Source organism: Poecile atricapillus, chromosome 29, assembly GCF_030490865.1.
Source record: "Poecile atricapillus isolate bPoeAtr1 chromosome 29, bPoeAtr1.hap1, whole genome shotgun sequence".
Lineage (NCBI taxonomy): Eukaryota > Metazoa > Chordata > Aves > Passeriformes > Paridae > Poecile > Poecile atricapillus.
The window spans coordinates 2,906,987-2,919,059 of NC_081277.1; the positions used below are offsets into that span (position 1 = coordinate 2,906,987).

Sequence of the window (12,073 nt, forward strand, 5' to 3'; positions counted from 1 at the left end):
GTGCTACGTCTCAACGGCCCGCGATCCCTCCGCCGGCTCAAAGAATCCCCCCTGTCCCCGCCGATCCCCGGTACCCCCGGGGCAGAGCAGCGGCGAGGAGTCGCCCCCATGAGCCGCCTTCCCAGCGGTGCTGCCAAGGCCGGGCTGGCTGCGGCGGGCGCTGGGGCTGGGCGAAGGGGCGGGGGCGCGGAGGGATCCGCGGGGCGTGGCGCGGTTTGAAAGCGTGAGGCGGGCCGGGCGCGGGCCCAGGTGAGGGCGGCTCGGAGGGAACCGGAGCGAGGAACCCTTGGCGGGGCCGGGAGGGTGCGGGGGATCCTCTGGGCTGGCCGGGTGGGTGCGGGGGATCCTCTGGGCTGGCCGGGTGGGTGCGGCGGATCCTCTGGGCTGGCCGGGTGGGTGCGGGAGGTACCCGGGTACCTGGGGTGAGCTCCGGGGTCTCGGGGTGCGAGCGCCCAAGGGGTGCTACAGACCGGGGGAGCCCTGCTTTGGGTGCTTTTCCCTCGTCTGGTGGCTGTGGTTGTGGCCATCGGGCTCCGCTGGGGCCTGAGAGCAGAGAAAAAAGAAAAAATAAGAAAGAAAAAGGTTGCCCAGGCGTTGTTAAGAAGGTTAATTTCGGTAATTTTGTTTCTAAAAGTGGGCGCATTTGCAGGAGCGAAGTTGCAGAGTCACGTTATTGAGTTGTCCGTCATTAACTTCATGAAACTAACTGCAAAGATAGCCCTAGCCTTTCAAAGTTTCTACTCAAAAGCTCGTGATATTTAAAAAGATACATACTGCTAGTGGTTTTAATTCCGCTGATTTCTTTCCAAGACTTTCTTTCTCTTTCTGCTGCTACTAATTAGTGTTGTGTTAAACTGCTGATATTTGTTGTGACACTTGGAGTAAGACAGCCGCAGTGTGATTGTGATTAATATATTTTATACACGTATTTTACATTAATGTGAGGTTTGACAGAGCCTTGTGGCTCCTTACCCTGAGCCACTCCTGTGCCTGTTTATAATGCAGGTTTTTAGTGCTCTTGTGTTTTTCTTTCTGGTCCCTGCCCAGTGGGTCCTTTCCCTGCAGTTTTTTGGGGATAAATTTCCCTTCCCACCCTCCTGTTAAACACCTTCTCCAGGAAAAATGTGGATTTGGAAGAAGCTTGAGCATGGTAGTGAGCTCTTGCTCTTAGCAAATAATATTTTTTTTTTTTTTTTTAATAGGAATCTGTAATTACAGGAGTAAAGGCTGAGTGAATGTTCCTTCAAATAATTCCCAAACAATGCTCAGAGGATCTAAAACTCCCCTGAAAGTTAAAGAAAATGAGTGTGGTTGTCCTGAACAGAAAGAAGAGACCTCTTTCCCTCCATCAAGAGACCATAAGAGCTGCAGAGTGACCAAACCCAAAGGCATCAGACCATCCAAGAAGGAGAATTTCATTGATGGGAACCAGACGCAGCCACCAAAACGTGTCCTGAAATGCCCCAAAGGCCCCGAGGAGGATTTGTGTCAGCCCCAGGGGGTTGATGTGAGCTGGCAGCTCCCTGGGAGGTGTTTTGGGGCGCTCAGGGGGGATGTGCTCACTGAGCTCCCCTTGCCTTTGCACACCAAGGGGGATTTTTCCAGCAGCCAAGCTTTGGGAAATGACTTCTCCACTCCTGAGAGGGACAAAGTGGAAGCAAAACCTGAGTTTAGACTATCCGAAGAGAGGAACAAACCTGTTGATTTTGCCGCTGTGGTAACTGCTGAGTTCGGGATCGCTCAGGAAAGTGTTGGCAAACGGCCCACGGGTGAGGCTGGGGTGACAAATGACTTTTGTCCTTCTCAGAGGGGCTTCTGCAGCTCGTTTAGTCCAGCCTCATGCCAAAGGCTCTAATTTAGGGCAGATTCAGGTGATCAGAGTTTGAGTATGCCCAGGAGCACACTCTGAGAGGCTGTTGCTACAACATATTTATAGGATATCCCATATACAAGATAATGATACCATTTAACTGGCTATATCCTACACAGGTAAATGCTCCCTGTTTATCTCTCTTGAGTTAATGAAGTGTTTGAGTTTCACAAGGGAATTGCAAGACAAATTTTGCAAGTATTGGTAAAAATACTAGCAAGCAATTGAAAAGCTAAAAGGCAGACTTGGTTTGTGATTAATTGCTTTAAGGCCCTTGATGTGATGTGCTCAGGGAGGTTTCTTAGGCTGAGCAGGTAATTTTGTCTTAGAATAAGTAGCATTAATCAACCTTAAAAAGAATAAAAAATTACCATTTTAGAGTTTTAGCTATTACAAAACATTTTTGTGGTTTTGTGCTTTGTTTTTCTTTCTAACCTCTAGTCCCCTTTTCAGGGACTTCTCCAACTTCCCTAAAATTTAGGAGAAGGTCAACAGTTGGATTGAGGGGATCACCAGAAAACAACACCCTGATCCGGTACCTGGCCCAGCAGAGGAGCAGCAGGCAGAAAGAAGCTTTCACCCAGGTGAGAATTCTTCCCAAATATCTGATGGGGAACTTCCACTCCCTCCAGGAGCCACCTTGTGCTGGGAGAAGGGGAGGCAAGTCGTGGGAAGAATCCAGCAGTGGGGATAACTGTGGCATTGATTTGCTGCTGTCCCTTGGTCACCTGACAAAGGGATGTTCTAGGTTTTGTTTGCACTGTGTAGAGGCTGAAATTTCTTCTCCATGTTAAGCTTGCTGATGTATTTTAACTTTTGTTACATTCCTGTGTTTGCTACACTTGGTTTTTGGGTAATTAAACTGTTGCTTGTTCCAAATGAAGTGACTTCAAGTGTGAGTGACTTAGTTAATCAGATGTGTTCATAACTTGAACCATGCTGGGCTGTCAGAAAGCAAATTGTAGACTGGAAGAACAGATCAAATGCAATAAAATGTACCAGATTTCTGCATGAAGTTCCTTTTTTCCCGTATTTTTACTGTACAGATACAATTGAAGCCAGATTAAATGCCAGATTTTTTGTCTTTTAGGTCAAAGTGGAAATTCAAAACATTAAAGCTCAAATGGTGAGGGAAGAAATGCCTGTTGGGGTTAATTTTGTTTTGGCAGATCAGTCCTTTTAAACCTGCAAATGTGAGGTCGCTGAAGGACAAGATGGAAGCTTTCCAAGCCTGCTTTGAATCCCTGCAAGAAGCTGAGGGGGAGGCTGGGCTCTCACACCTGGGGGAGCCTTCCCAGGAAGGAGGTTCATGTGAGTTGATTAAATATCCTGGTCGGTGATTTACCTTCAATATCAGCTCTTCCTTTAGGCTGAAAGTATGAAACCAGAAATATTTCTGAAAAAACAGAATAATCTTCCTTTATAAGGCTCAGCACAGGTGTTTGTGCTTGGTTTAAGGTTTGGTTTGTTTGTTTAAACCATCTTAATGCACCCTGATTAGTGGTTTCTCCAAAAACTTGTACTTTTGGGACTCCTTAGTTTTGGTTCCTAGATTTGTGTTCTTTGATAGATTTCTTACTGAGCACTAATGTTTTTGCGCTTTTTTTGCATGAAACGGAGAATGGTTTTCATTTTACTTTTCTGCTATTGCAGGTCTTAATAGCATTTATATGAAAAGAATCACTTATTTTGTTTTGAAGGCTGGAAATGTTATTTTTGAAGTAGATCTAAAAAATGTGTTCTCCCTGCCTAGAACATTACCTGACTTTTTGCACCGCTTGATAAAGAAACACAAAAGGAAAATTCATTGAAAAACCTGAAGTTTCTCTTTGCCGTTTGTTTGGGTTCTGTTTTATTTTTAATTGATGCAGCTCTGAATAAAGCACCTCTTAACAAAGAGCCAAACCTGGAGCAGTGGAGAGAAAAGTTCGTGTTGGGCAACAGAGGAGCTGCTTTGAAAGAAAATTTAAATGGAAATGGGACCAAGAGCAGCAGGAGTGAGCTCAGGATCTGCAGCATCCTGTCCCCATGCCAAGCTGTGACTGCTGCTGGCCCTGCTGCTGCAAAGGTGCCTTGAACTGGGGAGAAACCTCTAAGTTAGACATTAAAATAGACCATTTATTTATTAATTAAGCGTTTTCTAAACATTTCCCTGGGTGTTTTGGGAAAATAAATTCAGGTGAAAGAGTGGATGGTGGGGAAATGCTGAAATCCTTGTCGGTGGGATTAAAACCCTCCATAGATTGTGCTGTTGTAGAAATCCTGTGACTTTTTCTTTAGGAATGGGTTTATGAGCAGCAAAATCCCATTAAATCCTTGGAGACTGTTGTAACTGGAGATACTCTGGAAACAGGCCATGGTAAGAGGATTCAGCACTGTTACAATCTTTGTTAAACCCTCATTAAGGAATAAAAATACTGGAATATTTGTCAAGAACTGTTTCAGCTGGCATTTGTCATCTTGTTTACAACTTAGGACGCTGTAGAAACCTGATGTAACTTTTCCTTCATGTACTGCTCCTTTTTTGTATTGTAAATTTGTTTTATAAATTTCCAAGAACACCAAATAGTACGTGTGGCTCAGAAAGCATCAGAACTCACAGGCTGATAAATTTTTGTGGGATGTTTCCGCACAGGATCTGTTGAGATGTGTGCAGTTTTATAGCTCACGTTTTTATACTAAAGTTTTGTCAGTTTTCCTTCAACCTTTTGGTGTCAGAGCTCTGTGCTTGCTCTCCAGTTCCCAGCTGTGCCCACAGTGGTGCTGTCTCAGATCCCAGTGCCAGGAAGGCTGAGCTTGTGGGAGGTGTGAGCCTGGCAATGCTGGAGGGAAGCCAAGCCCCTGGAACACCGCTGGGAGAAGGGAACATTCCCAGCAGTGACCTCTCCCAGAGCAGCTCCCTGCTGAGATCCATCCTGAAGAAAACCCCGGGTAGGGAGCTCATGGACAGCCCCAAGGTTGGTTCAGTGTTTGCACTAAGGATGAGCCCAAAGGTGCTCTGATTTGATTTGACTGATTGCTGTGCTGACTGATTTGACTGGGAAGGAATTGGAAATGATTTAATGCTGCTTGGCCATCTTGGGAGCTTTGCTTGGAGGTTTTGTGGTGTGAGAGGATCTGGGGTGACCCAAATGTACCTTCTAGGACCTGAAGGGGTGACAGGAAAAATAGAGACTTTACGAAGGTCTGGAGTGCCAGGACATGGAGAATGGCTTCAAACTGACTGAGGGCAGTTTTAGATGGGATATTGGGAAGGAACTGTTCCCTGAGTGGGTGGGAAGGGTTGGGATGGAATTCCCAGAGGAGCTGGGGCTGCCCCTGGATCCCTGGAAGTGTCCCAGGCTGGTTTGGAGGAGCCTGGGACAGGGGGAGGTGTCCCTGCCATGGCAGGGATGGCACTGGATCATTTTAAGATCCCTTCCCACCAAAACCATTCCATGAATCCATGAAATTAATGTTACTGAGCTTTATTCATGCACCAAACAAGTAGATTTGGCTAAACAAAAGGCTTGATTATTAAATGCTGCTTAGAGGACAATATTTTAATTAAATTTCATTGAACTGTATCTCTTAAATTTGACAGGAATACTCAAACAGTGCCAGTGACAGAGGAGGAGGTGAATCTGCTGCAGTCTCCAATTGTGTAAAAGCCTTTGAAACATTGCAAGCAGGTCAGATTCCCCTTGGCTTTCTTTATTTCTTTTTTAACTAAAGTATTGTGTAGGAGAAAAAATTTTTGCCTCTTTGCAAAATCTGGTTTTTGGTATTAATCACCACTGAATGACTTCCTTTGGCATCCTGCTGATGACATGGAAAACAAGATTGCCAAGGAAAGGAACATCTATCAAAAAAAAAAAAATTAATCCCACCCCAAAACTTCAGAAAGCCTTGAACACTAGAATAGAATCTCTGATTTTTAAAGGAGTTTTACACTTTTTCAACTGCAACTTGGGGAACAGATGGTCATTTTTAGTCTGTTTCTTCCTTAATTTTTTAATAAATCCAGAGTGAAAATCCTGGCTGGCCTCACAGGCCATGAAAAGTAGCATTTTGCTGATCGTTTGGGTGATGGTTTTTAGGAGAATATTTCAATCTTTTACAAATCCTCTGCTCTGTGCCAATCCCCCTTCACTCAGCTGTTTATTTCATTTTATTCCAACAGAGAGAACTGACAGCCAGAGCTGCAAAACACCAAAGAAGAAAAAAGTGACTTTTGGGGAAGTTCTGAGCCCTGAAATCTTTGACCAAAGCCTTCCTGCCAACACCCCCTTACGCAGAGGAGCCTCCCCAGGCTGTCCCCAAGGGCAGAGCCCCTGGGCAAGGCCGGGCCTCTCCGAGGAGCCTCTGCCCCTCCTGGATTTTGGTTGGGATGATGTGAGTTTGTTGTTCTCTATTCCCTGGGAATGGTCAATTCTTGGTTCATTCCACCCCCAGCCTCCTTGGTTTTATAAAGAGATTGCTGAAATATTGAAGCAGAGTCTGCTTGAAGTTCTAGGATCACACTGAGAAGTTGAGTTTTTAGGAATTTTGACCAGCACTTTGGCTTAGAGAGCTGTTTTAGGAGGTTTCTGAATCTTGAAATGTTTTTCCCTTTGCTTTTTCTTATGTTTTGCTGCCGTGTTTTGTTTTGTCACACAGAGCAAAGGTGTTTTCTTTCAGGAAACAAAACCATTTTGTCTACAAACACTGATGGAGAAGGTCCATCAAATATCTGCTGTAATTTATTGCCAAAAAATGTAATTTTTTGTTTGAAGGAAGGTGTTGAGCCTCTCCCAGAATTCCTGGAAGGTTCTGTTGCTGCAGGAGCCCCTTCACCTGTCGAAAATGCAGAAGGTAACCCCAACTTGTCTTTTGCTCAGTAGATAATGAATCTTTTTGTACCTGAAAATTAAGAGTTGAGGCTTTTGGTTCATTTTTCTGTTTGTATTTTTTTTTTTAAATACAAGGGGATATTTTTCAATCATGCTAAAATTTGAATGCTAGCATTTAAATGGAAAGGTTTTCTTCTGAAGCTCATAGCAGTAGCTGGATCTTATTTAGACTTGTGATATCTTTCTGTGAAAATTTTACTGCTTAAAGTAATTTTTTTTTTGAGAATCTTGATTCTGATACTGTAATTTTAATTATTTTTAAACAGCAACCCAACTAGAAAAGAATTGAAAGTGGGTTGTGCATATTTATCTGTGAAAGCTGTGGATGTTCTAATTACTGTTACCAAATCCTCCCAGGCTGAGTTTTCCTCTATTTTGTAGAGCAAGGTAGAATTTTTTTATCTTGCCATGTTTCGTAGTCCTCAAGACCTGAATTTCTACTCCAGATTAAAGTGTCTGAAGTGCAGAATATCAGAAATTATGTAGGTAATTTCCTCCAAATGTGATTAACTTGCATTGACACTGATTAAAACCCCCCCTTTTTTTTTTTCATTTATAGTAGCAGAGACTGACAAACCTGACACGATAACTCGGTCTACTGAAATGAAGGTGAGTTTCCTTAGTGATAAGGATAAACAAATTTACTTTGTTTTTTTGAACTTCTTCAGGCAGAATTGTTCTCTTTTTATCCCTCTTGATGCTTAAAAAAGCTTTTCCAGCCTCAGGTATGAGGATTATCTATATCCAGGTGTATGGAAATACCTCCTGTTAGTGCCTTGAGGAAATGAGATTTTTCAATGAAAATTATTTTCCAGTTATTAAAAATAAAGCCTGATACTTAAATTGACAATTTCTGTTGAATTTTCCAGGTGCTTTTCCAGATAATCTGACAAAATGTTTTGGTTGCTGGAATTTCAAGGCACACAATTGATTGTACAAGAAGTGCTTTCAGATTTCAGTGCTGGACAGCTCTGGTGGGAGGGGAGGGCAAAAACCAGAGGAATATAAAAACAGTAACCCGTTTTCTTAAATAACTGAAGATGAAAATTTACTGTATCTTCATTATAATACAAACAGGACTGGGTGAAATGAGTCCGTAATATTTAATTTCCAGTTGTGCCAACCCTTAATGAGGTGATAGAGATTAATTCCACTTGATTCTCATGCCTGTTGGACTCTGGTGGGGTGTTATAAGCAGCAGGTTCCCCCAAGCACCCCAAATCCCGTTCCTCAGCAGCGCAGGGCCGTGGCAGAGGACACTGACTGCAGCAGCTTGGGAGCCACAAACACTGGGAATGACAAAGACACTAAAAACCCAGGAAGGAGCAAGATTCAGAGACAGGAGAATCCAACCAAAGCTGCTCCCAAGAAGACCAAGGTGAGTGCCAGCTGCTGCAGTTGCTGAATTCTGCTCTTATTTTTATTTATTTCTCTCTCAAAGTGTCTCTCCTTGTGTTTTACAGGTTTATTTTGATCTTCCTTTTGCTGCCAATATTTTCTTCTTCATTCCCATCTTGTTTTCCTGCATTTCCTGTCCCATCCCTCTTCTTTACTGACTTGAGGGCTTGAATACTTGTAGGGCCAAAAGGATCTTTTTGGAGAGAGGTGTTTGTGTGTTACTTTTCAGACTTGAGGGCCAACAAATTAGTTTGTGGTTATTCCCGTACCAGGCTCTTGCAGAGCCATGTTAGAAAAGTAATTCTTTTTTGCTTTTGAGTTTTTAGATTGTTCTGTAGCTAGCAAAAGAAGTGGAACCTTCCTTTTAGGGGAAACAGTTGTTATCCATCAAAATCCAGTCATGACATCACTTATTCAAAAATATTGTAGAGGATTACTAAAATTTCACTTTATTCTGTTTTATTGTCCTTCTCAATCTTTTCAGAAAACAAAATACCCAAGCTTTGGGAGAAGAAGAAAGAAAAAAGTCAAGAAATCTTTGTATGGGGAAAGAGAAATGGCTTCCAAGAAACCCCTTCTCAGCCCTATCCCTGAAATTCCAGAGGTTTTCTCTTCTCTCTCATCTCCAAACTCACCAAAGGCAGCCGCACTTCTTACAGGTAATTTGGGTTTTAGTTTTGTTTTACTTTGCTCTTTCTGTTCCTTTATTTCAACACAAGAGCACACACAAAAATATTTTTTTTAACTTTTAATTGCTTCTGTAATAGCAGAGTCTGGAGGATCTAATAAATTAACAATGTCCATCTGATAAATTCAGTTCTTGCTGGATTCCAGTGTAAATCTGACAATTTATTAAAGTAAATCCTTACTTTGGTACTGCTGTTTTCGCAGTCTTTAAGCTGCTGAGTTGGGCATGAAGAGTTAAGGGATGTGCAGAGCTTTCTGTTGGGTTTGTTCCCCACTGTTTATCTGGGATGCTCATTTAGAAAGTTATTTTTATATAGGTAAAGAAGTATAAGAAATAATTTCTATAAGAAGTGAAATACCACCAAGCTTTTCTTGTAATACCTGGGAGGTTTTGTATGCGATTAACCACGTGTTTGCTCTCATTCAGAGGATGCAGCTTTGGGCAATCCCAGAGCCAGGGGTGCCTGCAGGGATGCTCCCCAGCAGCCCCGGGCTGGGAGGAGGAGTGGGAAGCTCCGTGCAGCTGCTGTGTGCCCCGGGCTCCTGGAGGAGGCAGCGGCCACCAGCTCTGGGCCTGGAGACTCTGAGGTGCCAGGGAGCCTGGAGGCTGCTCCTGGCCCTGCTCCTGAGGTAACTGCTGGGCTGAGGGACCACAGGAGGGATCTTTGTGGGAAAAACACCAGGAGTGATCAAACTGGGGACCAGGCAGCCATGGAATCTCCATTCTTGGGCATTCAGAACTCAGCTGAGCCTCAGAGCAGCCTGGGCCTGTGGCTGGGGGTGCAATGGGATGATCTTTAAGGTCTCTTCCAGCCCTGGCCCTTTGAGCATTCTCCGCTTCCCAAGCGACCGAAGTTTGCCCTCACACGGAAACAGATTCCAGCCTGCAGGATTCCCTATCAGTTGTTGGGATTTTGGAGATTGACATGACAACAGTAGCCAGTTCAGCTGTTTGGAACCAGTTTTTTTATGGATTACCTCTTGCCTATCTTTAAAAAAAACTAAGAATTATTATTTTTTGTCCCCCCAGTTTTCAAACACTGTGCCAGATGCAGAAGGTGATTTTGATACATCTGAATATTTCCAGCAAGACAAAGAGACTCCATGTGAAAAAGAAGCAAAAGAAAGCAGTTCCTTGATAGAAAAGGAGCAATTACAAGGAAATCTCTTAACTGGGATGGAAATTCTGGAACGACAGGATGTACAGGAGGCTGCCCAGAGAACCAAGTGTCCTCAAAAGGATTCTGCCAGAGGTGATCCAGCAAGGAGAAGAAGAAGCAGCCGCACCTTCTTCTTCCCTCCTGCTGAAAACTTGGAAATAACTGGGGCTGATCTTCCAGTTTCCTCTTACAATGTGGAAGAATTTTTCTCAGTGCCCCAGGCAAAGGAGGGATCCCTGCAGGCCTGCAGGAGGAGCAGTGCCAGTGCTGAGGTCAGGGTGAGGCGCAGCATGAGGCTGAGCAAGGATGCAGCGAGTGAGGGACTTGCATGGATTCAACTTCCCAGCGAGATTCCCAAGCCTCCCCTCCCAGCTGCTCCCAAAGTCAGGAGAAGATTCAGCACATCCATCCTGGCAGGATCTGAGAATATTCACCCCAGGGAACAAAACCTCCTCCCCTTGCCAGCCCCAGGGAAGGAGAACGAGGGCTCTGCTCCTCTTGCTGCTGGTCTTGGCAGGAGGTGGAGGAGGAGAAGCCTCTTTGAAGCCACAGCTCGAGAAATGCCCTGGGCTCCCACCCAGAGAAGGAGAAGCACAAATTCTGGGTGTGGGAAGGACAGGAGTCACCAAAAACACTCGGAAGCAGCAGAAACTCTTGAGCTAAGATTGAAAGATGTTTCAGGCATCTCTGATTTTCTGAAGTGAAGGTGCTTCTTAGAGCCTTGTGTTGTCTCTCAAGTGCAGTTTTCTTCTCTCTTCCACTTGTATTTCCACACTTATTTTCTTATTCATTTTCTGGATAACTTAGGACTCATTTTCCTTGCCTTGATGCCTAAATTGCTTGAAGATCTGAGCTGTGTGGCAGACTGGCTCAGAGCATTGGTCTGGTACAGTTATGGTAGGTAATGAAGAGAATAAAAAATTTCTTCTCCGTGATAAATGTGGGCTTGTCTTTAGACATTAAACCACAGTGTCAGATGTGTCCTTCCAGCTACACTTGCTCCAAGGGTTTGTTTCCCCTGTGCTTGAAAGGGAAGAGGAAGATGTGGGAAACTTTTCTGTCTTCTGAAGAGGCTTTGGGCATGAACAGTGGTGGAGTTCCTTAGAGTAAGATTTTTGTGTTAGAGTTCATGAATAATTCTCTGATGTAAAGGGTGGTCATTAAAGAAAAAAAAATACTTTTAAACCTTGATTGTGTATAAAATTCATCGGGAAAATGAGATTGGCTGAGGGCAGAGAAGCATTCCTCAGCAGGATTCATTCCCAGCCCTTCCCTCCCATGTGTGTGTCCTGAGTCCATCCCCTGTCATCTTGCTTGGAGCAATGGAATCAAGAGCAAGGACTACAGGTGCTCTGCTCCAGGGTTTGTTGCTGCTCTCATTTTTCATGCTGGGGTGTTCCAGCCCAGAGGCATTGCTATGCCAGCCTGGAGGAAATGGCTTTGTGTCCAACACTGTCCCTTCTGTGACCTGGTTTTTACCATGAGTGATGTGTGATAAAACCTTTTATGTACTTGGCTGCTTTTATAGAGCTTGAAAGTAACCAGAGCAGTTGGATTTTTATACTGCTTTCTCCCAAGACAAGAATTCCTAAAGCAACTTGAAAGAGTTGCTATTTAAGTGCTGTTTGAGTTACAGAATCATTGGGGTTGGAAAAGAGCTTTAAGATCAGAGTCCAGCACTGTCCTGTGGCCCATAAACCACGCCCCAAGTGCCACATCTCCATGTCTTAAATCCCTCCAAAAACAGTTGTCTTAATGTTTGACCTGGGGATTTGCTTCTGGGGTTAGGTTTGGAAACAGGCTGGGAGAGTTCCTGGGTTGGATGCTGTGCTTGGCTGCCAGGAGAGGGCAGGCTGGGCTGAGCTTTCTGCTTGGAAGGGACATGGAAAAGAATATCATGGACAAATTCTGAGAGGCTGACTGAGGTTAAAATGCAGAGTTTGAAAAATGAGTAGATTAGTAAAAATAGCTGCTCCTTTTACTGTTCAAAACAAAGCAGCAACTGAACTGGCATTAAACTGGGAGAGTGAAATGATGATGGACTGGAATCAGGTGTGAGTTTTAGATGGAAATCACTTTGTGCCTAG

At 44.0% G+C, this 12,073-nt stretch overlaps 1 protein-coding gene across 1 annotated transcript; it reads left to right on the plus strand.

Annotated features, from left to right (window-relative positions):
* Positions 1–13: 13 nt before the first annotated feature.
* CDCA2 (cell division cycle associated 2) lies at positions 14–11,137 on the plus strand. Its single transcript, XM_058859082.1, has 15 exons — positions 14–249; positions 1,203–1,769; positions 2,324–2,454; positions 3,040–3,181; positions 3,742–3,938; positions 4,151–4,229; positions 4,610–4,827; positions 5,454–5,541; positions 6,033–6,244; positions 6,625–6,703; positions 7,301–7,350; positions 7,976–8,119; positions 8,624–8,798; positions 9,254–9,456; positions 9,857–11,137. The coding sequence occupies exons 2-15, from the start codon at positions 1,262–1,264 to the stop codon at positions 10,688–10,690; spliced, it is 3,060 nt and encodes a 1,019-aa protein (XP_058715065.1). The 5' UTR covers positions 14–249; positions 1,203–1,261; the 3' UTR covers positions 10,691–11,137.
* Positions 11,138–12,073: the final 936 nt, after the last annotated feature.